This window comes from Equus asinus, chromosome 2 (genome assembly GCF_041296235.1).
Source record: "Equus asinus isolate D_3611 breed Donkey chromosome 2, EquAss-T2T_v2, whole genome shotgun sequence".
Taxonomy (NCBI): domain Eukaryota; kingdom Metazoa; phylum Chordata; class Mammalia; order Perissodactyla; family Equidae; genus Equus; species Equus asinus.
Genome location: NC_091791.1, coordinates 112,195,859 through 112,222,506, shown reverse-complemented (window position 1 = coordinate 112,222,506; position 26,648 = coordinate 112,195,859). Strand labels below are relative to the sequence as shown.

The 26,648-nt window shown below is 44.8% G+C and overlaps 1 protein-coding gene across 5 annotated transcripts in view; it reads left to right on the top strand.

Annotated features, from left to right (window-relative positions):
* ADAMTS17 (ADAM metallopeptidase with thrombospondin type 1 motif 17) overlaps window positions 1–26,648 on the top strand; it is a 339,534-nt gene that overhangs the window by 48,003 nt on the left and 264,883 nt on the right. For all 5 annotated transcript variants that reach the window (XM_070496410.1, XM_044762847.2, XM_070496403.1 and 2 more), the window contains exon 4: window positions 17,823–17,992. In XM_070496410.1, the coding sequence (XP_070352511.1) occupies window positions 17,823–17,992 (170 nt within the window). The remainder of the gene's footprint in view (window positions 1–17,822; window positions 17,993–26,648) is intronic.

Sequence of the window (26,648 nt, the reverse complement as noted above, 5' to 3'; positions counted from 1 at the left end):
GAGGCGCTTTCTCACTGGAATCATATCTGCTTTCCAGGGGGCAAAGGAAAGAAAGAAGAGAGTGGTGAGAAAGAAAGTGGTAGAAATGAGTTACGAAGATGGAAATCCAACTTAGGAATCTCCAGAGAAGGAACTCCTCCCCCTACGTTAGAATAGGGGCATTGATCAAAGATTTATAATGAACGAAGACTTTCTGGAAAGTTTAAAACAATCTCAGTTTACAGGATAAAAGGCTTACTGTGTTCTGGTCAAAATTAATACACATAGACCCACAGTTATTTATTCTGGCAAAATTTGTGAATTACAAGACTAACGATAAAAGTTAATACTGGTATTCAAGCGGACAAAACAGGTTGCTCAAAAGAAACAAAAATCTGGCAGGTCTCGGAGTTGTCCATACTAAGTCCCAGAGGGCAGTGGATCCAGGACTGCAGGATTGGGACAAGAAATGGTTGTGCTCGATGAATCTGACACTCAGACAAGTTGTTGTTCAAGCATGAGGGCAGCTGAAAAGTGCTCTTATTTAGAGACTGTACACGCTACTTGTCCTTCTTCTAGGAAGGATTTCTTTAAGATGTAATTGCAGTTGCTTCTGAGCTGAAGCAAAATTAAGGGATTAGAAATAGGGAAGTCATGATATAGAGAGTTGGTGTTGATGATTGAAACTGGTTTAACAGAGTTAAGCCTAACTAATGGGTGCAAATATAGTTACAAATGGAATTAGTAATTGAAAAATTAAGGGAAAGTCAAAGAACTAAATGTAAGAGCTAAAACAGTCATGCTCTTAGAAGATAATATAGGTATAAATATTTGTGACCTTAGATTAGGCAATGATTTCTTAGGTGTGAGACCAAAAACACAAGCAAAAAAAATATAGATAATTTGGACTTCATCAAAATTAAAAAACTTTGTGCTTCAAAGGACACAAAAAGAAAGTGAAAAGACAACTCACGATAGAAGAAAATTTCTGCAAATCATGTATCTGATAATGAGCTTATATCTGGAATCTATCCTATAACTCACTTATAAAAGGACAACTCAGAAGATGGGCAAAGGACTTGAATAGACAGTTATTCAGAGAATATATATAGATGGCCAAATAGCACATGGAAAGATGCTCATCATTAATAGCAATCAGGGAAATGAAAATCAAAACCGCAATGAGATACCACCTCACACCTACTTAGATGGTTATAATAAAAAAGATGGACAATAATGAGTGTTGGTGAGAATGAGGAGAAACTGGAACCTTCATACACTGCTGCTAGGAGTGTAACATGGTACGGCCACTTTGAAAAACAGCCTGGCAGTTCCTCAGAAGTTTAGGCGTAGAGTTATCATGTGACCTAGCAATTTCACACCTTGTTATATACCCAAGGGAAATGAAAACATTTGTTCACACAAAAACTTATACATGAATGTTCGTAGCAGCATTATTTATAACAGCTAAAATGTAGAAACAATCCAAGTGTCCATCAGCTGATGAATGGATAAACAAAATAGTATATCTGTCCTTATTTGGTGGTAAAAAGGAGTGAAGTACTGATCCATGCTGGAAATGGATGAACCTTGAAAACATTTTCATAGTGAAAGAAGCTAGACACAAAAGACCACATATTATATGATTGTATTTATATGAAATACTTAGAATAGGCAAGCCTATGGAGACAGAAAGTAATTAGTGATTTCCTAGGGCTGGGGGTGGGGGAGGGCAGAGGGAAATGGAAAGTTGTTGCTAATGGGTATGGTGTTTCATTTTGGGTGATGACAATGTTATGTTATTCTGGTGATGGTTGTATAGCTTTGAGAATATGCTAAAAGCCACTGAATTGTATACTTAAAATGAGTGGATTGTACACTATGTGAACATATCTCAATAAAGCTGTTATAAAAATTAAAGATATAAAATATAATGTATAATACTTTAATAATAATATGTACCTCAAGTTTAAGAAATATTTACAAATCAGAGAAGTGGAAAGGGATCTGGGAGGGAAAAAAAGCTAAATTCTTCTACATAAGGGAAAGCCACAATTCTACTATGTTCTTGACATTGATAACCAGAAAGCTACATAAAGAATGTTTGTTAAGATTGTAAACATAATGTACTAGTAGAATTGCCTCCCCAGGACTGGAGGTGATAAACTTAATGAAATATAGCTTATATAGGAAAATACAGAGAGAAAAGGAACTAAAAACATGACAGAAGATCAAACATTATCAATTTTTGTGATCAATGTAAATACATTAAAATCTTCTAGTCAATGCAAAGACTCAGAAATGACGAAAAGTTACTGTAAAAGCATGGGTAGATTTAAACATCAAACACAGTTAAAAGGCGATAAAATTGAGAATATATTTACCGTAGTACCACAAAAGTCTAATATTCTTTCATTTGCTCTTTCATTCACTTATTTTAAAACTATTTATTAAACACCTACTATGTGCCAGGCACTAAATATAGAGTGGTGAATAAATGGTTCCTGTTCTCATTGAGCTTCTTTTTGTATGGTGGAAGAGACTGATATTAAACACAGAAAAATTAAATAATTTTTAAATTTTAAATAATAATAAATTCTGGTAAGTGCTCCAAGGAAAAGAAAAGCGTGCTATGGTGACTTAGATGGAGGGGTCCAAGGAAAGCCCGCTTTGAGGAAGTAGCATTTGAGTTGTGAGTACAAGTTAGGTGACTGTAGAGGAAAAGAATTTTCCAGATGGAGCTATCACATGTTCTGAGGCCAAGGTGCGGGAAAGAGATGAGGTGCTTGAATTCCTGAAGGCCAGTGTGATTATGCAGTGGCCTCCTACTTGGATTTTAGAGGAAGCCACAGGACAACAATGGTAGTCTACAGGAAATTGGGAGTGGGGGCGTCTTACTGAATTCGCAAGTTGGCCTAACAAGGGTTTCCATTCCCTTCACTGCTTAGCTGGTTTGCTCATCCTGGTGGAGCCCAAGGCTACTTTGCATATAGAGGTCTAAGAAATGGCTGACCTGGCCATAAAGGAACCATTCACCTCTTGGTGACCCAGTGGGGGCATTGAAAAGTTGGGAGTAGGGGCCCCATTAGATAAGGGTCGCCATAGTGACAGGAACTGTTACCATGCTCAGGTGGATGTGCCTTTCTGGGCAGGTCCTTTTGCCCTTGAGTGTCCTTGGCATTCAGGAAGGGGGTTCTTTGGGAAAGAATCAAAGTCTGGAGATTGGGTCTAGGCCAAAAATGAGGCACTTGGAATTATTTTCCCACCTCTAGGCTTGTCAGTCAGGTATTTGAGTTCTCTCTATATGTATTAGGGGACATCTGGGACTTCTGTGAAAGTCAAAAGACCTTTGAAAGAGTGAAGGACGTCTGTAAACTACTCTGGAAATATGTGGGCATTTAATGCATTTGGAAGAACCTCTGACATCCAAGAGCCCTACAAGACCAATGAGATGTTTTTTGTTTTTTCCTAACCTTCTAAAAGGAGGGCGAAAGGATTGTTTGATCCTCCTGTTCATTGTTCATTCACTTCATTCTCTCCTACATTCAAAACAATGAATACCGACTGTGTACCAGGTTCCCCCTCAGAGTGGGAGATACAGAGGTGAGAAGGGCAGTCCCCACCCTCAGAGCCCAGAAGCTTGGGGAGAAGTCCAGCTGACCACTCTAGGGTGCGCTGAGTGCTCTTTGAGGTATCGGGGAGGTGGGGGGAGGACAAAGCTTTTAGTTTTGTGTTCAAGCACTGAAGAGGAAGAGTTTGATTTTCTAGTCCCTAGAATGGCCTGCCCTCCTTGCAAAGGTGGAGGGATTTCTGAGCTGTCTGAAGTTTCTCGTACTTCCTTGTCAAAGATGAAAGACCATCTGTCAAAAGAAACAATACCCAGGACCTGGACGAGGGATTCCAGGTGCAGAGACAAGTCGATTTCTTTTCAGGCTTTTGTTTGCGCTATCTTGCTCTGCTTCAAACATGAGCACATTAATTAATTTCTTCCCCCAAACTGTGTGTTTGGGGAATGTTCTTTTTTTCTCTTCCATTAATTTAGAAGATAAAACTGTCAAGCTCCAGTAGGCTAGTGTAATCTTTCGGCAGTAGACTTAACTGAAAAGTGGTGGTAAAAGCACATGATAATTCCAAACATTTGTGTTTGTTTTCTTTGAGTTTGCCAAATGTATCTCCATGGACCCCTGAGATGATTGTCCTTTCCAGGAATCACCACCCTGTCCTGACCATGTGGTTATACACACTCCAACGCATGCAAAAGTGACCTGCCCAGTCCGCACTTCTTAAGGCAGGAAAGAAGATGGGTATCTGTTGTGGGCTGAACTGTGTCCCCTTACCATGCATATGTTGAAGTCCTAGCCCCAGCACCTCAGAATAAAATAGAGTCTTTAAAGAAATGATAAGTTAAAATGAGGTCATTAGGATGGGCCCTAATCCAGTATGACTGGTGTCCTTATAAGAAGAGGAAATTTGGACGTAGAGGGTACAGAGGGAAGATGTGAAAAAACAGGGAGAAGTCAGCCATTTGCAAGTCAAGAAAAGAGGCCTCAGAAGAAACCAACCCTGCCAACACCTTCCTCTTGGACTTACAGCCTCCAAAATTGGGAGGAAATAAATGTCTGTTGTTTAAGCCCCCCAGTCTGTGGTACTTTGTCATGGTAGCCCTAGCAGACTAATACAGTATCTTTTACAAGTACATTTAATATTTAATAGAGGTTGAGACAAGATTTTAGACTGACATGAAATTAAGCAGAAAACGTGCCATTCTGCCTTGCCCTCAGGGGACTCTGTGACAGCCAGTCTGAAGCAATCTTGTTGCAATAGACCCAGATCTCTTCCCGGGTGCTGCTAACTTGCATTTTGCATTTTCCCTGCTGCTTTTTTCGTGGTCGTACAGCTCTGTCCTTTCCCGATACAATGAATGTGCTCTTCGTCCCCTGTCCTTCCAATCAGAAGCCAGCTGTCCCTCGCAGTTCTGTGCTGTTTCCTTGACAGTTCTTGCATCTGTGGGGTCTTTATAAGACTGTTAAGTTTTTACGTGCTTTTCTCCCTCCCTTGAGGGGAGCACCCAGTGCAGGGCCAGCCACAGAGATGGGGCTTGACTAGTGCTTGTTGAATGACTGTCCTTGTCTCAGTTGGTGTGGAATGGGTCGATCAGAAGCCTTGTTCTTTCTGGCTGGGTCTGTGGACTTCTGTTCGTAAACGTGATGGGCTGAGGGGAGCAGTAGACACCAAGTGACTATGGCAGTCCTCCGTGGACCTGGGTTTCTTCGTTGGATGTGCAAGCTTTTCCCATCTCAAGGAAATGGGCCCTCTGTTCTAGTAACTGCCAACAGCATCCCTGTTTCTCTCCTCACCAGACTTTTCTGCACCATTTCCTCACCTCTCATGACTTCACCCCACCCTGGTCGGGTTTCAGCCCCCTCCCCTGTCCTCCCTTAGTAGAGCTCTCACTGACCACTGGTGAACCCTCTTTTGTTCAGTCCAGTTCCCTCTTGACCTAGTCCTCTGCTGCGTTAGAGGTGCTGAGCAGCCCTCCCTCCTGAGACTTTATTTTCCCTGGCTCCTGTGACTCCATGCTATGCTCTCCCTGCATCCCCCTCCCACTGTGTAGGTTCCATCTTTTCTATCCAGCCATGCAGTTTCGAGGTCCCTGAAGGATTGATCTGGGACCGTTGATTCCTAAATGCTTGTCTGATCTCACCTTTGCTCCTGACCTCCAAGTCTGCATATCTGATAGCCAACTTGGGTTCTTCAAAACCACCTGAAACTTATCTAGGCCAAAACCCACAGTGCTTTTTTTTCCATACCTGGCCCTGTTTCACTGGTGCCTCATTCAGTGATTAGCACAACCATACAAACCAGGAGTTATCCTTGATGGCACTTCCTCTTTTCTCACCCAAATATCCCCAGTACTCTTGGTTTACCCTGCTAAGTACCTCTTGAACCTCTTTGCTGCTTTTCACCTACACGTGCCTCCCTTGTCCAGGTGTGGTCCCCGTTTACCTGAGCTCCTATAGTAGTTATCCAACCAGTGTCCCTGCTTCCATGCTGGCTCCTGGAGTCTGTTCTGCCCAGTTCCTCTCTCCCCTCACTGAATGGTTAACCTTTCTTATCCTTCCATTCTTGGCCCGTGCGTCACTTCGTCGTGGAACCCAATCTAAATTGGAACCCTCTCCTTTATATTCTCATATAGCATTATCTATTCTTTCTCGCAAGCATTTGTTACATTTATAATTTTTCATATATTCATCTGTTCATTTGGTTAATGTCTATTTCTTCTAGATGGTCATCTACATTGTGGCTGTGCCTAGCACAGAGTAGGTTCTCAACTATTACTTGTTGACTGGATAAATATCTTTCCACTTCACCTACAGGCAGTGGTGTTTGGCTTCTTGGTACCTACATGGCTCTGACCATGGATAGAAAGATCCAGAGGGGCCAGCCCAGCTTTCCTAGCCGTGGCTGTGCTGCATCCTAGGGTGGGGGTGTGGATTACACCTCTTGCCTAGCGTGGGGACTGAGTTTGGACTCCAGGGTTGATCAGTTCTTCATTTGGGATCTTAACTACAAAAAATCCCTTTATTTTCCACCTTTCTTTGTAAGGAATTTACATGAAAAAGATGCCTTTTATAAAAATGACTTGGCCTTGAGGAAAGTTATTTAAAGAATTCATACTTGGAGAGCAAAACTATTTTTTTTCCTTTTTGAGAAAAAAAGAGAAGACCGTTATTTTTCAAGGATGTTGGATTTATGCAGCTGCCGAAAAGTTTACCTGGCTAGGAGCTCTTCTGCACACGTGGAACCATCATTTCCAGTTGAAAAGGTAGTTTTTCTATAAACAGACACTTTGTTTTAGTCAAAGAAAAAAAGTGACCAGAAAATTTTTTTAGACCTGACAATTTTATTGGAAAGCAAAGTGTTTGTAAGTCTGTGTGTTTGCAAACTTTAAAACACTTGAAAACCCGCTGCTGGCTCACTGGGTATTTATATTTCCTCCTCCAGTGCTTTCCCCAAGTTGACTCAAAATCTCTAAAACACTGTCCTTGGGTCCTTAGATGTGGCAGTGATAGCTTGTTGAGAAATCTGTGACGTGCATTGATGCTTGCATTTCCTTCACGAGGCACCCTATTGATTGTTTTTTGTTAAATGGTGACTCAGAATGTAGGGCATTTCTGTCTGTGGCAGTGTTCTACAGTGTGGAAGTGCACATCCAATATCTTAATACTTCCATGGTGAAGAAATAAATCCTTGCTTCCAGAACTGGGAAGAATCCTTGAAGCTTGAATGAAATACAGAAAGTAGTTTAAGACTGACCCTCTCATTTTAGGCTGTATCAGTTTGTGTCTAGTCAGGAAAACAGAAACCCTGCTAGGTATTTGTAACAGGGGAATTTAACACAGGGAATTGATTACATCAATGTCAGAATCTGAAAGAGCAAGAGGGGAGGCTGAGGTAACCCAGAAAATAGCTTTCACCTGAGGGCTGGGGAAAGAAAAGGGAAAAGGTGCATTTTCAGGACCACAGAGCTTGGGGCAGGGGTCTGTGGGGCTGGGGCCTAGACCTCTGAGAGGGCATCAGACCATCACGAGGGTATAGCTAAGCTGATGTCTCTACAGAAGTACCTCTGGGGAATGGGGAGGCTGGGCTGGGAGTGCCCCAAGAACTGGAAGCTGGAGCCATAGTTGTTCATTTCTGCTGGAACAGTGCCACCCTGAGCTGAAGACACAAGGAGCCCCTTCTCCCCATCTCCTGCCTTCTGATTTCCCTCTGGCGCCACCTGTTGGCAGAGCTGAACAGGAAGCCAGCTGGCAAGGGAGTCTGGGAAATCTACTATGCAGGCTTCCAGCCCCAGGGCAGAGTGCAGAAGAGAGTGCTGGGAGACAGGAGACAGCTGGTGCATGAGAAATGGAGACCTTTCTGTTAAGTGACACCTTCAGGGGCATCAAGATCAGGCCCAGGAAATATCCAGAGTTCCCAATTCCCAGCCTAAAGGTATTTTCATTACATCCCATGGCTGCTTATTTTAGGAAAGTTAATGACAGAAGACAGTGGAGCTATTGGACATGTAGTTGAAACCACGCATCTTGCTGTTTTTTCATGCTGTGGCAGGTGGTGGCTTTGGAAAGGGTTGGGGTGGCAGTGGAGGTCTGTATAGAGAAAGCCTGCTTGTGGCAGATTGGTCTTTCTCCTCCAAGGGGATGGACTCACACTGTTTTTCATTTTAATGAAAAACATTTGATTTTCATTCTTCCCTCCTATGTGAAACGCCATTAATGTTTCATGGCTTTAATAGCTGATTTCATGTACAGTCATGTTTTAAGTTCCATCATGTTTCTGATGATTAAAATATTTCCTCCTCTGGAATGTTGGGAGGTTACATGGGGGTGTTGAGTAAGAGTTACAGTCCACTCCCCCACTCCTCTTGGAACTGTGATTTTATTTTTGCTGAGAAAGACTAGCCCTGAGCTAACGTCTGTTGCCAGTCTTCCTCCTCTTATTTTTTTTTTTTTGCTGAGGAAGATTAGCCCTGAGCTAACATCTGTTGCCAATCTTCCTGTTTTTATTTTTATTTTTTTTGCTTGAGGAAGATTAACCCTGAGCTAAAATTTGTCATCTCTACCAATCCTCCTCCACTTTATATGTGGGTCACCTGCCACAGCATGGCTGACGAGTGGTGTGGGTGTACACCTTGGATCCAAACCCATGAACCCGGGCTGCCGCAGTGGAGTGTGCTGAACTTAACCACTATGCCACGGGGCTTTAATTTATTGTTACGTGATTGAGGATAGCCTTAGAGAAATTGTTTCATACCCCCCACCCAGTAAGAAATATCAAAGGCAACAGTTTGGTGAGTGTCTAGACTAAAGGCTCTGGGTAGATGGATAATATGATAAATCAGGCCCTATAGAGTATGTAAAAGCATCCAGGTTCACTTTTTGGTTCTGGAGTCATACAAAATTTAAAAGTTAGTGTTTAGACCCTAATAGTTAATAGCGATAACAGTAATGTAATAATAAGAGTAGAAATAAGACGAGCAGCATGATTTGAGCGTGTTGTTATATATCTGACCCTGTGTCAGAGGCCGAGCATGCGTCTCTTACTTGTTCCTCACGTCCGCCCTGAGAGGGTGGAATAATTATCGCCTTGTTTCATAGATGAGGAAACTCGCCCATTCACCCTGGAAGCCCATGGGCAGGTTCTCACCAGCTCCATGGGACATGGAAGCTGGGCTCCTCATGCTGAGGTTTTTCACCACCTCCTTAGGGGGAGGAAGCACCTTGTGAGAGTTGAATTTCAGGACATTTAAGTTCCCTAAAAATTAATCTTATTAATTAGGAATTTTGAAGACTTTAAAAAATTCATTCAACTAAGTATAGTTCTTGAATTCCTGCTCTGCACCAGGTAGTGCTAGGTGCTGAGGTGGGTCCACAGGATGATAGCTCACGGTCTAGCCCAGAAGGCAAGCACAGACCCACATTAGACTATGAAGTAGATGGTTGTATCTGCAGAGTTTGGAGGAGAGCTGGGGAGCAGGGGATTTGGGGGGCACTCCAAGGTTGCCTGTCCAGATTCCCCACCAGCAGTGGGCGGCCTGGGGGCTTTCAGTCAAGCTGGGTGGACTCCAGAGCTCCAGACTCCTGCCTAGTCTGGTCTGAGAGGTTTTGCCATTCCCATGGTTACTGCTGTTTTTCAGGTTTCAATTAATTTTTTATGTGGTAGGTATGGAAAAAAAACCCAAAAACCATATCCCATCCACTTGTCCTGCATGGCAGCCCAGCCAGCCCAGGTCATGGCAGCTGCAGACCCTTGGTACCTTGAGTGGGCTGCCTAGCGGGTCCCCTGGCTCCCTTAGGCTGTGCCACCAAGTGAACGAGTGGGCCCTGCCTGCTGAGCAGCACCCCTCTTATTCCAGAAGCCAGTGTCACCGTCTGTGATCTCACATCTTCTTTCTAATTCAGGCCACCTGTCATCTTCCTTTCTTGCTTCTGTCATCCCACCTTTGTCCTCCCCAAGTCATGTTGGCTGCTGGGCCCTCAGCCCCTCTTCTTGTCACTTCACTGCCCTCCCAGGACTGAGGGACCACCCGAGGCTGCTGACATGGAACACATGGTGGAATTTTTCCAGAATTCCCTTTGACCAATGTCTTAATTTCAGGCCTTTCAGGGTCATAGAAGCTTCCTGTAAGATATACATAAACAGAATTCATGATCACATTGGCCATAAAACGCTAGTGAAAACACTGCCTGGTGCATCACCGGGAGGCCCCTTGCGAAGTCTTACTTGGTATTTTTATTTTAGAAGTTGGTGTTAGGAAAACATTGTCTTTTCCTGAGGAATGGTATCCTTTCTCCTGTTAGAGGAGTGATAAAACTGAGAATGTAGTATGTTTACCTTTTAAATTTTTTTTCCCTGATTTCAGGAAACTCAGAACCAAATTCTAAGGCAGAATGGATAGTGGTCAGACTGCTGGGGCTGGAATCCCAGGCAGCTGGGTTAGTGCCCTCGAGCAGAACATTTAACAGATTTCTTCGTGCCTCAGTTTGCTCATCAGTAGGCATGGATGGTAACAGTCTGTGACTCCTCTGCGATAGGAGGGCAAATGAGCAGTGAGGGCACAGCACACCATACATGCTCTGTGTACCTTGGGTTACAGTTCACGGTGATTTTTGTCACCAGAGCTACTGTGTTGACCTTCTCTGTTGTTATATTTGTATTTTCTTTTCTTTGGTTTTTAATTTCTCTTCCTAACTTTAATCTGTGTATTTTGGGGGTAAGTCGTCTAACAATCATTTATGCTAACAAGTAAACCATGAGGGTGCTTAGCGTCTGTTCTTGCTCTGTGACCTTTTGTCCCTCACACAGTGTGCCATCTGCTGGAGCAGGATCTTATTTTACTGGGAGTTGAAGGAATGGCCGTTTTTATAGATTTCACCTTTGGCCTGTTTTACATGAGCAGATTCGCAGCTCAGAAAACTCACCTGCCAGCCCTCAAAGGATCATGCAAGTGATACATTTTGCACTGAGCCGGGATATCCAGATCGGTCACTGTCCAGCCTCAGAGGATGTCACCTTGTGGAGTGGTGGCTTCGCCAGAAGACCCCAAACGCCCCTGGCAGTGGACACGCTGTCCCACACATACTGGCCCCTAGTGGGAAGTGATAGCCTGGCTCCTGAAGGCTGTGGTGGGACCATGGCTGCAGCCTTGGGGAGCACATGGACACCTTCCCACAGAGACTGTGTTCCTTAGAGCACAGGCATGGCAGGTGTGACTTTACCTGTTTTTAGTGCTCCGGTGTGACCACCCGTCCCCAGCATTCACATGCGGCTGGTGCATCTCATCCACAAAGCCTTCAGAAGGAATAACTGCTCCCTAGAAACCGCTTTCCAGTGTGTGTCATCAGACAGCTGAGGGGCTATTTGTTTCCGTAGGAGTAAAGTGGGAAAATGGATGTTCTAACTAAAGGGATTCCCTGGGGGCAATCTTATCTAAAACCCAAAATCCTCTCCACTCAAATTATGGCTTGGGGAGGACTGTTTCACTGCCGCAGAAGGTTCCTTCACAGCATCAGCTGTGCGCCTGCTCCTGCCAGATGCTCTTCTGAGCACTTCCCAAGGCTGACTGGTTTGCTGCTCATCAGCATTGAGAAGGGATTTAGATGACCTGCCCGGGTCACCCAGCTGGGGTACCCCAGCTGCAGGCTCCAGAGCCCCTCTTCGTAAGTCTCCAAGAAGAACAAAGATAGTGATGATCTGTTGAGCTAAGCTTTACTAAGCACTTAAGTGTGATCCCAGCACCCTGCTAAGGTCTTACATGCGAGATCTCCTTTAAACCTGACATGGCCCTGTGAGGGAGAAACTGTTACTGCCTCTGCTTCACTGATGAGTCATCTAAGGCTAAAGAGGGCAAATGATTAGTCCAGGTCAGACCAAGCTGTCAGGGAGCCAGGATTTGAATCCAGGCATTCTGTCTCCAAAACTGTGTCCTTGACCACTAGTCCACCTGACCGCCACTACCATCATCATCATTGTAATAAAGGGGCCATTTATTGAACAATCACAACATTCCAGAGAGTGTCCTAAGAGCTCAATAAATAGCTCACGTATTTACTATGCAAACCTGTGTGGTGGGTATGATCATTCTGATTTTAAAGATGGTCACATGAGGCTTGGAGACGTTCTGTGGCTTGCTCAGCATCCCACAGCTGGCTAGTCATGGTTGAGCTGGACACACTCTCTGGTCTGCCCCCAACCACAGCCCTATTCTGAACTCTTGTCATCTGCTGCCGCTCATCTGGAGGCCTCTTTGGCCCTTAGGGTGAGGGGTTCCCTGTCCCCATGATCAGTCTGGGCACCATGGCCTGCACTGCCATGGCCAGCCACAGTCTTGCCAGTGTGGAACCCCTCTCCCAGCGCTGGAAGGGACTTCTCACCCTAGGACTTGTAAAGACCACAGGGGGTTGGGTGTAAATCACAGAGTCTGCGCCACAGGGTGAGAGTGAAGGACAGGTGGCAATCCTGTGACCGCGGGTGAATTCTTTGCAACACATCACAATGGCGCCAAGGGCTTCTGATGGGATTGCCCTTGCCTGCTCACAAGAGAGCTGGAGAAAACCCATGGTCCATGTGCCTAAGAGAATGTCTGGTTCTGGAGTCTTCCCCAGTGCCGATGGTTCTGGTGTCCACGTGCCTGGGATGAGGACATTCTTGTTTCTGGACCTTGAGTGCTGTGTGTGGGAAAAGTTCATGCTTCTCGTTTGAATGACAAGTTTCAGTTAAGTCTGCGTCTTCCCGTTAACTCTGTAAGCACGTTGGACAGCCGGTACCTAGTTCCTGGCAGTGGCATCTGTCTTTGTCTTCTCGCTCTGAAGCGCCCTCTGCCCTTCATCTCAAGTGCCGAGTGCCCTTGGGCAGCTGCCTCCACTTCCTCCACCACATCTGTTTTCTCTCTCGGCTTCTACAGCTGGCAGAGACTTGTTTTTCCTCTCCCTTGGCACAGAGAGTCACCTGAGGTCTTCCCTGGAAATGACATTGGTAGAATTGCAGATGCAAGGATCCTTCCTGTGCAGCAGGAAGTGGAGTAATTCCGGGGTGGCTTCTGGCTACTCAACTGTCACACAAGATATTTTGTGATCTATTGTTGTTTTTCCCTAGTAAATACCTAAATACTCTACTGTTGTTAAACTAAAGGAAGATCTATTCTATATAAAGCTTGATAATTCATAACTGAGATTTTTTTAGTTTGCCAAGAGCAAAACTAGTAGCTACAATGACAATTTATGTATTTACTCAGCATTTTCAACAGTCCCAAACTCTTAGAATAAATTATAATTTAAGTATTCTGAAAGTACAACATTCAAATGTCCTTTGTTTCTTTCTTGTCATTTGCTCTTCTTCATCTGTTCCCAACAGATTTGGGGTATCCTGCATAAATACATGTGATTTTCTTTTTTAATGGATAATTGGGACAAAGGGAAAATAAATGTAAGAAAAATAATGTGAAGCCAGAGATTGAAAATCTACCAAGTCAGCACCAACTCCAGCAATGTGCTGGCAAAAGAAACTGCTGGGCTGGACTTGGGAGAGATCCCTGGAGCCTGTGACAATAGGAGAGGGCCTGGGGCCTCACAGGCTGTGGTCTGTCCTCATCAGCAGGGTGAGGACTGCCTCTCTTATTCCCACAGTGGCTGGAGGCGGCTGATTACTGAGCTTGGAGGGCCCTCCAGACGGCTGCATGCCTGCCCAGCCTGAGCTGTGACCTCTCTGGTGAGGTCTGAATCCAGTACCCATGTTATTCTGAAACTGGTGTTCTTCTTACTTTCTAAGATGCTTATAATCTGTGAATATTGGTGTTGATGAAACTTTGTCTATTAGGGTTTGTTTATACAGTTCAGGGAATTAAAGATAAAAATGTCTTATGGTTCTGTTGTCCCTGTAGGAAAGGAATAATCATCAAAACTGATGGCTGCAGCCTGAGCTCTGCTGGTGAAGTGGTTGATGGGAGCAGGGAAAGAGGAGGAGGGTGGACCTCCCTCCAGCCTCCCACCCCTTCCACCCCCTTGTTAGCCTCTGCCACCACCCCTGCATGGAAAGGGAATACAGGTCCTTGGCCTCTTAGCTGCAATTCCAAAATCCAGGATTTTTGCTGCTCATTTTGTGGCAAAGCCTGACTTGTAGTGATGTGAGGCTATCAAGCGTCCATTTGTTGATTTCACTGCTGATGTAGTCGTGCCTTTGATCTTGACGTGCTGGCCTAGACCTCATTGAAAGTGGTGTTCAGTATGCAGCCACATGCGCCATATTGCCTTGCAAAATCTGATGACTTCCGAGTTCCTGAAACCCAACTGTGTGCTGGGGTTATGAATCAAGGCTAGTGGCCTCTCAAGCTCTTGAGTGCGGGGACAGGGCAGAGCACTGGATGTGTTTTGGAGTCACCAGTCAGCCTAGTGTGGCTCTGGCATGACAGCCCCAATTAGCAGTGTTCAGTGAGGGGAGTGCAGGCAGGAGCACGGTGTGCTGGGGGTGGGGGTGGGAGGGAGCCATGTGGGATAATTATGCTGCAGTTGCCGAAGGGCCTGGAATAAGCTGGAGACCATCTAAACAGAAGGAGCACCAGTCACTGAATTCTGCGCAGAAGAGCCGCGTGCTGTGAGAACCACGCACTGTGTTCTGGTCAAGTCCTGCTGCCCGTGGCAGCAAAGTCAAATTCATTATGCTCAGCACAGACTCTTTCCCTGCTGAGTTTTCTCCAGCTCTTCTCACCCTCACGTTGTAAGCTCAGATGGCCCTGAGGTACACGTTCACACACACAGTGTAGCTGGGGGGAGTTAGAGGTGAGGGGGGTGGCCATGCTTCTGGTACCAGATTCCCCACTGCCTAATGCTTGACTTCAGCTTTGTTATCTGGGAAATAGAGATTCCACTCACTCATTCATGCATACATTCATTCAGTGAATATTTATTTCTCAGCTAGTTCTGTGCCCGGGCTGGGGGCAATGAAAGGAACAAATGAGATAGTCATGGAGAAAAGCCTTTAAAACCCACAGAATACCTTGCTGTTGTGTTTTACCTGTCACTTAGTACTCTGGGCTTATGTTAACCCACAGCATTTCACCCTTTATGACACCGTGTTTATCAGCTCTTCAAGGTTCATCTGGGTCTCATTAGTCATATTAGTTCTACTTTATAGACTTGAAAGACTGATGCCCAGTGCAGGATTTTGATATGTTAAATGTCCAGGAGCCATCTGCTCCTCTGGTCCAGGAGTAATGGGCTACTTTTCTCAGAAGACACTCAGCTCTTGTATGTTCAAGCTCACCATCTCCCAGAGAGATAGTACTAATGCATCCTTCAGGTCATGCTGAAAATGCAGATGTTTCCATATGAGAACCTGAAAATATATGACAAGGTGTGAAAATACGTACTGAGCAGCCAATGTGAGGAACATCTGCAGGTGAGAACAATGAGTTGGTGACTCCAAGAGATGGGTTATCAATACTGACTTTGAGAAGAGCTAAGGCACTGTTTGGCTCGGGCCTGGTTGCCTGGGAGGTTGTGGGCGTGCTGGTTACACTTGGGTGACCCTTCACTTCTGCTACTTTAAAATGGGAGTGAGGGGGCCTGCACAGTGATTGAGTTTACACTTTCAACTTCAGTGACCTGGGGTTCACAGGTTTGGATCCTGGGTGTGGACATGGCGCTGTTTATCAAGCCATGCTGTGGTGGTGTCCCACATAGGAGAACTAGAAGGACTTACAACTAGGATACACAACTACGTACTGGGGCTTTGGGGAAAAAAAAAGAAGAGGAAGATTGGCAATAGCTCAGGGCTAATCTTCCTCACCAAAAAGCATACCTTTACATATATACACACATACGTAAGTAAATAAATGGGAGTGAGGTGGCTCATCCCAAATTCCAGGTTGGACAGATTGGCCTGATCCAGGCAGTGAGCACCTGGCAAGCAGACTGAGCCCGGAATTGGGAGATCACCCAAGGTCTTCCTCTTTCCCTCACGTTCGGAGATGACTGGTTGGTGAATGTGGGTGCAGGTTCATAGAGAGATCCTCAACAAGGGACCTCTTTCATTCTGCTCATGTGCAAAGGCAGTACCATTTAAGATCTTGCCTTTTGTCTTGGAGCAAACCCTTCCTGCCCTTGTTCCCCTATTGAGGCCCAGTAGTCTTGATGGGAGGGGGGCATGGCACCGGGCAAGGAGGGAATCATCCTGTGGAGCTGACAAGACATTTACGCCTTTCATTTTGCATCTCTGATAAGTCAGATGACATACTTTGCTCCCCCATACCTTCTGTTTTGTTATTTAAAGTTTAAAAGTGACTTCTGTATTTTTCTCAGACTCAGTGATATTTACTTTAAATAAAGTAATACTTGTTGGTTGTATAAATTTGGAAAATACAGAGGAAAGAAAGGGAAAATGAAGATCACACATCACACACCATTCACATTTTAGTTAAGATTTTTCTTGGTTGGTTGGTTGATTAGCTATTTATTTACTTATTTACTTATCTACCTGTGTTTGGAGCCTGAAGATACTTGTGTGTAAAAAATCTTTGTAAAATTGGCATTTCACTATATATACAGATTTACATCTGCTGCTTTCTACAGCACTAAATAATCTTCACAAATGTGCTTCTCATGGCTTTGTACTGTTTTACTATTGGGGGCTTTCTCTGTGGTTGGATATTTACATTGTTTTCCAATTTTTCACACTTGTAAATTTCATGGTACAGAGGATTCTTATTTGTTTTATGACCCATATCTCTGGTTATTTCATAGTGTGCATTTTTGACTCTGGACTGATTAGGTCACTTTATGAAGCCGGTTTATGCATATGTAGGCTGGGCTTACTGTGTGGAAATTGTAGCAGAGATGGCTTTTTTATGGGCTAGTGCTAAGATGGAAATCACAGCTATCAAATTAAAGAACTACTTCTCTGTTCACATTTGGATTCTGAAAGAGCGTGTTATTCATGTCAACCTTTGGTGTTGGTCAGAGGTGTTTCCACCAACAAAGACTAGGTGAGTCCTCACACCGCGGCTTTGGGTGGTCAGACGTTCCCATGTGGGCTCAGATTAATAACAATAGGTGTTTAGCAAAGTAAGGTCTTATAGGGAATCCGTTTATTTAAAGAGTCAGCAGAGGATTACTCACACTTTTACCAATAACCCTTCCCAATGGTGAGGAAGAGACAAACTTGCATCTTGGGCTGGTTGTACGTGTCTTGCGATTTTTTTTTTCCTCATTTTGTCCTGATTTTTTTTTTTTTTAATAATACTTTTTGTGTCTGCTCATGCTTATGGCTCCTTTTTCATGACTCTCAGAAGAGTCTCTGGAATGCCAGCTTCCAGGGGAATGTCCTGTCCTATCCTGTCCCCTGGCTCCCTGCTTCTTTGGTCTCAGTTATCAGCAGTGGGTGTAGCTCTTTCAGAAAGTCTTGGCTAGTTCTGTCATTGACCCCAGGCACTTTCTGATCCCTCCCCACTGGCCCAGTCTTCCTTTTTTCCCACAGACTTTGTGTAGTTCTCCAAGTTCCTCTGAGCGACAGGTCTTCTCTTCTGGGATGTTCAGTCCCGTTTGCCTCCTCCGCAGTGATGGTGGATGGGTGTGATTCCTTTTGATGTCTGGCCTGCTAAGCTCTCTTGCTTTTGCTTGTCAGCTCTTCCTCTAGTGAGCAAACTCAGACTTGCCCTGTGCTGGTGGTCCATCTACTGGCCAGCTGAGACTGACCATTCTCTTGGGGAGGTCCAATGGAAGGCCTCTTTGCTATATGGTTTTGGAAATCAGAAGACTAAGGACTGCACAAATGTCTCCGTTGTCTTCTAGAAAAGAAGCCAAGGAGAGGCAGGCCATCGCGGGACTGGCGAGAGCGGAGGAATGCCATCCAGCTCACCAACGAGCATACGGTGGAGACACTGGTGGTGGCCGACGCTGACATGGTACAGTACCATGGGGCAGAGGCTGCCCAGAGGTTCATCCTCACTGTCATGAACATGGTGAGTCTGGAGTCGGGGTTCTGACCCTCATGGGCTCTGTTTCCTTCTGGATGAGTGCTTGGGACATGGGTGCTATGCCCTCATTTTCTCCTCAGTTAAGGAAAAAGCTGGGTTGGGGGATGGAGGCACACACAGCCTTGTGACCCCTGGGCCACATGGAGGGCAGGGGGCTGATGAGCGTCCCCATGGGAGAGGGCCTGCCCGCCGAGCCCTCCTTGGTGCAGTGTTTCAATGCCTAGGTCTGCTCAGTGATTGAGCCCTGCCCGCCACTCCTTACCAGAGGCCTTCCGAGACCCTTGCTGTGTGCAAGACCCTCTCCAAGGGGTGTTCAAAGTGAGTGAGCCCAGTCCCTGCTCTAACGAGTCAGCAGTCTAGGAGGAGGAATCAAGACCAAACTTTCCTGTAAAACGGAGCTTGCTATGTGCAGTGAGGGCCTGGTGAGCGGTGGGGAGAGAGGTTGTCTAGTGGACAGGATCAAGGAAGGAGCCTGCGTCTACATCCAATCTGATGGGTGGAGATAAGAGGTCCTTCACAAGATGGGGGAGTGGGAGAGGGGCTACACTCCTCAAATTTTAGACTTAGAAGGATCTTTGAACACATTCCAAACTCCAGCCATCTGTCCGCTTTCCTAACAAGCATTCTTAAAGACCTGCTGGCATTGTGTTAGTGCTCAGGATACAAGTGCAAAACAGACCTTGTCCCTCTCTCGGAAGGCAGTGGTATCAACAGACGAATAAAGCATCCGTGTTACAGTAAAAGTACCTGTGGGGCCCACTGGGGTCCAGGGGGAGGGCTGGTGAGTGATTGCCCTGCAGCCTGGAGGCTTCATAAAGTGCTGATCCTTGAGCTGAGCGAGAGTAAGTGTTTGCCACATTGGGGGAGGAGTGGCAGGTGACGCAGAGGGGGCAGCAGGAGCTGCATGTAGGGCAGGCCTGGTGGTGTGATGCAGCTGCAGCAGCAGGGAGTGGAGGAGCCTTAGGAGTGTCGGTGGACACGTGGACAGGGTTGGGTTGGGGAGGGCAGGTAAGAGAGCTTGAGGGGTAGGGCTGCTGAAGGGGTGGGGAGGAACATGTCCAGAGCCATGTTTGGGAGGACAACCTCAGAAGCTGTGCACAGGGTGGATTGCAGTGGGAAAAGGCAAGAAGGAGCATCGAGAATGGAGTATGCGAACTAAAGGGTAGGAGTGAGGATGGAGGAGGCAGTCATACAGAGGGGAGGATGTGCTGGGACAAAGGACTCTCAGGAACTGGTGACTGGCAGGGTGTGGGGCTTGGTGAGGCAGGAGGTAAAGGTGAGAGAAATCCAGGGTGCACCTGGGCTACAAGCCTGGGTGGATGGTGGATCCACTGGCTGGTGAGAAGAGAGGCAGAGTGGGGACATGACGATGAGTTCCATTCTGGACAAGCTGCATTTGAGTTCCCTGTGGAGATCAGGACAGAGGTCCTGGCTGAACAATAGGGTCTGGGGCTTTTCAGCATAGAGCTTGGAACTGCTGCATTGTCCAGGTGGAGCACATCGGGTGGGTAGAGAAGCTGGCCACACACAGCCCGTGGAGCACCAATCCTGGGGAGCAGAGCAGAGGATGAGGAGTTGGCAGAGGGCGGACACAGACTGGGAGGAGGTCGACCATAAGGAAAGAGGTGAGAGGTGCAAGAAGGGACTAGTTAGCAATGCCAGATGCTGTGGCCAGGTCCCTGTAGGAATAGCTTTAGGGGTTGTTGGGGGTGGAAGCTGGACAGGGGCGAACCGAAATGGGAATGGGAAGTGAAGAAGTAGAAGCTGCAGCTGCAGACGAACTTGGCTAAGGGAGAGGAGAGAAAAGAGCTTCGCTAGAGGGAATCAGGGTCAAGGAGGACTTTGTTGAGGGAAAGGGGAGCGGTGTTATGAGTGTGGGGCTTAGGCTGAGACAGGCCTGGACCAGGACCCCTGCTTTGCCACTGACCGCAGACCTGGAAGGTGGTGTCTGACCGCTCTGAGCCTATTCTCGTCAGGCAGGCAGGGGTTTTGCCACAAAGAGTGCTTGTGCCTGGCAGCAAAGGGTCAGATGGCTACAGAAAGGGAGTGAGTAGGCAGGGCAAGGGCTGTGCTGTGGGGGTGGGGGATGGCTGAAGGAGGCCCAAGAGCAAGGAGGCGGGGACATCACCAAGGTCACCTAGGAAGTCACTGGTGGGGCCATGGCTATCAGGCCAAACGTCTCCCTAACTGGCCACAAGAAAATAGATGCTCATGAACCCCACCCTGGGCTAGTGGATGGGTGAGCCCTGCGGAAATCCTACTTGCTGTAAAGATAGGACTCTGGGGCCCCTGCTCTCTTTTGTCAGGTAGGCTTTCCAGATGCATACCTGTCCATGGGAAATTCCCGCTGTCTTGTCTACGCCCCCCTCAGACATGCTGTGCTCTAAGGCTGAGGCTCCTTTGGTAGCCCTTCGAGAGTAGTGTCTTCATGATAAGTGACTCTTGGGATCCACAGACTTACTCACAGGATAGGCTCTTCTGCAAAGCAAGCCCACAGTGTGCATCCCCGGGAGACCCTTGACTAGTGATCTGTTTTCAAGATGTGGCCTCTGTGGGTACGACATGAGGGCACCGAGTTGCCCTCCCTTTCAAAGTCATAAACTCTAGGAGTTGCATTAACGTTTTTTCCCTCCCTCCCTTCCTCCCTTCTATCCTTCCTTCCCTTTTTTAAAATTTATTCTTTTTTTTTAAATTGTGGTAAAAAACACATAAAATTTACCATTTTAACCATTTTTAAGTGTACAGTTCAGTGGCATTTAATGCATTTACATTGTCGTGCAGCCATCACCACCATCCATCTCCAGAACTTTCTTCATCTTCCCAAACTGAAACTCTACCCATTGACACTGACCCCCCATACCCACCCACCCCATCCCTGGCCCCTGGTAACCAGCATTCTACTTTGTGTCTCTATCAACTTGACGATTCTAGATACCTTATATAGATAGTGTTGTACAGTATTTATCCTTTTGTGAGTGGCTTATTTCACTTAGCATAATGAGCATAATGTTTTCATGGTTCGTCCATTTTGTAGCATGTGTCAGAATTTCCTTTCTTTTTAAGGCTGAATAATATTCCGTTGTGTGTACCTTTTGTTTATCCATTTGTCCATCAATAGGCTCTTGGGTTGCTTCCACCTTTTGGCTTTTGTGATTAATGCTGCTGTGAACATGGGTGTATAGATATCTGAGTCCCTGCTTTCACTTCTTTTGGGTATATACCCAGAAGTGGAATTGCTTTTGTTAACTTTTAATGGTGTGTGGCCCTGGTTTCTGAGAAATATTTCTGTGTTCTTCCTTTGCGTAAACCCAGATCCTCCTGGTGGCTGGTTAATGATGGGTTGCAGTGCTTCAGTCTGCCAAGAGGAAACCCTGGAGGAGGGCTGGTGGGCCTGGCTCCACACCAGACTCTTTCATCTGCAGATAATTTCATCTCATTTATTTTTTTTTTAATTGTCTCGGGCACAAGTGCAAGGAGTAAACATTCCTTACAACAACTAAAGTAGTAATAAATGGAAGCTCCTACTTTGATATGTCTTTCATAATTTATCATCTGGGCAGGGGCAGCGGTTTTATCACAGGTGGGCATGGGCATTGTATGTGGGAAATTGCCCTTCCACCCTCCATGGGCTGTAAGGATGGAAAGTCAGAGACTGAGTGGTTGTGATGCTTGGCTTTAGTTTGACACTCTTCTTTCCTCTTCAGCTGCTCATGCTAAGACACTGGAGGCTCCAGATCCTCTTGCTGAGGGCAAACCTGGGGCCAACCACATTGAATTGGATTTAAATTTTCCTGATGAGGCCGACCTAATAAGAGCAGTGCCACTGTAGTGGAGGGCATATGGCATGTGTATACTAACACTTAGCCTTTCAGTCACCTGTCCTTGGGGTTTCTTGGCCGGTCTGACAAGACCAGAAAGTGAATGAAAGCAGAGTCTCCTGAGCCCTTCACACAGACTCTACCACTGGGACCCTGTTTCTGTTGCTCTAGTTGTGGGTCACTCTTCAGATTTAAAAACGAGTTACATTCAAACATTGCACCTTGTTTTAAACAAGACCACCCTCCACCACCAAAATCCTTCAAACTCTAGTTTTGAAAATCCAAAGAATTCTATCCTGCCTGTGGCTGTTTTGGAAAAGGGATTTCTGTTAGTAAGAGAGATCATCTTTAAGCCAGGAGGGTGGGAAAGGATTGTGGCTGGGTTAGGAGCCCTGTCATTAGACAAGGCCTCCAGGGGCAGCGAGCAGGAGGGCAAGGCCAGCCAGCCCATCTCTCTCCCATCAGAGACTATTTTCTTTGGGTCTCCAGGATTGAAGTGGCTCCATCTCCTTAGCTCCCCTGGATTTGGAAGGAAATCTGCTAGAGTGGTTGCCACCTTCTTTCCAACATATTTCTCTCTGTGGGAAGTAACATCATCGGGTGCTAATGTCCAGGCGTCCACCTCCTCCCTGCCCTCCCACTTGGCTGTCTGTGGGCAGAGGCCCAGCTCACTCAGGCATACTGCTCTGACCCCCAAGGCTAAACCCAGACAGGCCCCTGTCCCCAAGGCAGGCCGGGGGGGCGGGGGGGGGGGGCCTGTAGGGCCTGGGTGTGTGACAATATATCCAAAGCTGGGAGAACTTGGTGACAAGTGTTTACTCCCAATTTTCATAGCATCTCCTAGTTATGATGTGTTAGATCAGCATTGGTGACCTGAAGGCCCACGTTTGAAAGGAAGGAAAGAAATGGATGTTTTGATACACCTACCAGTCCAGATGGCAAACTGGGTGATTTCATGTCTCTTCCTCCTCATTCTTTGTGGATTTCATCATTCCCATTTTACAGAAAAGGAAATGGAGGCTCGAGGGGAGTGACACAGCAGGGTGCAGAGCCAGTGAGTACACGGCAGGATGAAGACTCAAACCCAGGGCTGAGGGACCCCCACGCCATCTTGTTCAAGATGACAAGCATGTCTGGAGTCTGTTGTTTCTCTCCATCTCCACCCTGGACTGACTGCCGTTATTTCTGGTCTTGACAACTACCAGAGCTGCCTTGCTGGGTGGCTCACTTCCATTTTCTTCCCCCTTGAATCATTACTGCAGAATGCCCAGCAAGATCTTCATCCAACAGAATTAGGACTTTGTCACTTAGCAGCACTAAGCCCCTCTGTGGCTTCCCATGGGGTTGATGTGGAGTCCTCCCTCTTTTGTGTGGTTCTCCAAGGCCATGTCACCTGGGGCCCACCTGCTTCTCTTGGACTTCATTCCCTTCTCTACCTCAGCACTGACACCTGCCATGTGGGCCACCATTCCTCAGGCTCCCCAAACTCCTGTCAGATTCATGGTCTCTGTCAAGTATTCTCTTTTCTCTCTGCCTTATAGAGCTAGCTCCTCTAGTCTTTTAAGCCTCCATGTAAATGTCCTGTCAGAGGGGCCATCCTTGCTGACCCTTCTGAAAAAGGCCAGCCTGTTTTCTTTATCATAACAGTCTACTTTTTACTTGCTGGTCCTTATCTGGATTTATAATTCCATATTTATCTGCTTTTAAAAAACCAGCTTGTTGCAGAGTTTTCATATGCTATTGAATTTAAGTTGGTATAAATGCAAATTAGAGTGTTATAACTTTAGGATGTTCAATGTCATCTCCATGGTAATCACAAAGAAGATAGCTATAAAATATACACAAAAGGAAATGAGAGAGGAGTTTAAAAGTTTCATCATAAAAAAGTCGTTAATGCAGGAGACAAGGGACAAAAATCTAGAAGGCATATAGAAAACAAATAGCAAAATGCAGAAATAAGTCCCTCCTTATCAGAAATTACCCTAAATGTAAATGGATTAAATTCTTCAGTCAAAGACAGACTGGCAGACTAGATTAAGAAAAAAACACAACATGATCCCACTATATACTGCCTACAAAAGAGTCATTTTAGATCGAACAACACAAATAAATAGAAAGCAAAAGGATGGAAAAAGATATTCCATTGCAAATAGTAACCATAGAGAGCAGGAGTGGCTCTACTGATATCACACAAAGTAGACTTTAGTCAAAAGAAGATTACAAGAGACAAAGATACCATATATTAATAAAAGACTCAATACAGCAAAAGATATAGGAATCATAAGTATTTATGCACCTAATCATAGACCATCAAAATATATGAAGCAAAAATTGGTAGAATTGAAGGTAGAAATACACAGTTGTAATAATAGTTTGAGACTTCAACCCTCCACTCTCAATAGTGGGTAAGACAACTAGACTAGACAAGAAGATAAGGAAGGAACTGGAGGACTTGAACAGCACAATAAACCAACTAGATCTAACAGACATACAGAATATGCTACCCAACAAGAGCATTCCTTTTTTTCAAGTGCACGTGACATATTCTCCAGGATATACCATATATTAGGTCACAAATTAAGTCTCAACAGATTTGAAAGATATCATACAAAATGTCTTCTCCAAGCACAATGGAAAACTGGAGAATTCACAAATATGTGGGAGTTATATGACATAACAACCAGTGATCAAGGGAGAAACCACAGGGGAAATGAGAAAATACATAGAGATGAATAAAAATTAAAACACAACATACCAAAACTTTTGGAACAGTGAGGGAAATATATAGCTATAAATGCTTACATTAAAAAAGAAAGATCTCAAATCAACAACCTAACTTTATGCCTTAAGGAGCTAGAAGAAGAAGAACAAACTAAACTCAAAGCTAGCAGAAATAAGGAAATAATAAAGATTAGAATGAGGTAGATAAAGAATAGAAAGACGATAGAGAAAATCAACAAAACCAAGGGTTAACTCTTCAGAAAAATTAATAAAATTGACAAATCTTTAGCTAGACTGACTAATAAAGAAAAACCTTCAAATTACTAAAATCGGAAACAAAAGTGGGGGCATGACCACCAATCCTACAGAAGTAAGAAGGATTGTAAGAGAATACTGTGAACTATTGTACACCAACAGATGGGATAACCTAGATAAACTGGAAGAATTCCTAAAAACACAAAACTTACCAAGACTTAATCACAAAGATGTAGAAAATCTGAACAGACTCATAACTAGTAAGGAGATTGAGTCAGTAATCAAAAGTCTCCTGACAAAGAAAAGCCCTGGACCTGACAGCTTCACTGGTGAATATTATCAAACATTTAAAGGAACTCTAACTAACCAATCCTCCTCAAACTCTTCCAGGAAACTGAAGAGGAGAGAACACTTCCTAACTCTTTCTATGAGACCAGCATTTCCCTTATACCAAAGCCAGATAAAGACACTACAAGAAAAGAAAACTACAGTTCCTTATGAATAAGAAAAGTCTCCCTTATGAATATTATTGCAAAAATCCTCATAAAATGCTAGCAAACAAAAATCAGATTATACATCATGATAAAATGAGATTTAGGGCTGGCCTGGTGGTGCAGCGGTTAAGTGCACACGTTCCACTTCAGCAGCCCGGGTTTCTCTGGTTTGGATCCTGGGTGTGGACATGGCACTGCTTGGCAAGGCACGCTGTGGTAGGCGTCCTACATGTAAAGTAGAGGAAGATGGGCATGGATGTTAGCTCAGGGCCAGTCCTTCTCAGCAAAAAGAGGAGGATTGGCAGCAGTTATCTCAGGGCTAATGTTCCTCAAAAAAAAAAAAAAGGGATTTATTCCTGAAATGCAAGGATGGGTCAACATATAAAACTCAATGTAATACACCATATTAACCAGATGAAGAAAAAAACCACATGATCATCTCAATTGATGCAGAAAAAACATTTGATAAAATTCAACAGATTTTCATGATAAAAAACACTCAAACTAGGAATAGAAGGAAACTACCTTGATATCCTGAAAGCTATATATGAAAAACCCATAGCAAACATAATACTCAATGGTGAAAGACTGAACGCTTCTCCTCTACCATCAGGCACAAGGCAAGGATGCCTGCTTTCACTACTTCTATTGAGCATAGTAGTGGAAGTCCTAGCTAGAGCAATTAGGCAAGAAAAAGAAAAGGCATCCAAATAGGAAAGGAAGAAGTAAATTATCTGTTCACAGACGACATGAGCTTATATGTAGAAAACCTTAAAATTCCATAAAAAAAATCTTAGAACAAATAACATAATTCAGCAGAGTAGTAGAATATAAACCAACACACAAATCAGCTGTGTTTCTGTACAGTAGTCCCCCCTTATCCACAGTTTTGCTTTCTGTGGTATCAGGTGCTCACAGTCAACCAGTCTGAAAATACAGTACCAGTACAGTAAGATATTTTGAGAGAGAGACCACATTCGTGTATTTTTTATTACATTATATTATAATTTTTCTGTTTTATTATTGTTGATCTCTTACTGTGCCTAATTTATAAATCAAACTTTATCATAGGTATGTGTGTGTGGAGAAAAACATAGCATATATAACGGTTCAGTACTATCTGCAGTTTCTGGCATCCACTGGGGGTCTTGGAACATATCCCTAGTAGTTAAGGGGGGACTACTGTACCTAACAATGAACAATCCAAAAAGGAAATTAAGAAGACCAATCCATGTACAATAGCATCCAAAAGAATAAAATAATTAGGGATTAACTTAATCAAGGAGGTCAAAGACTTGTACACTAAAACCTACAAAACATTGGTGAAAGAAATTAAAGAAGCTCTAAATAAAT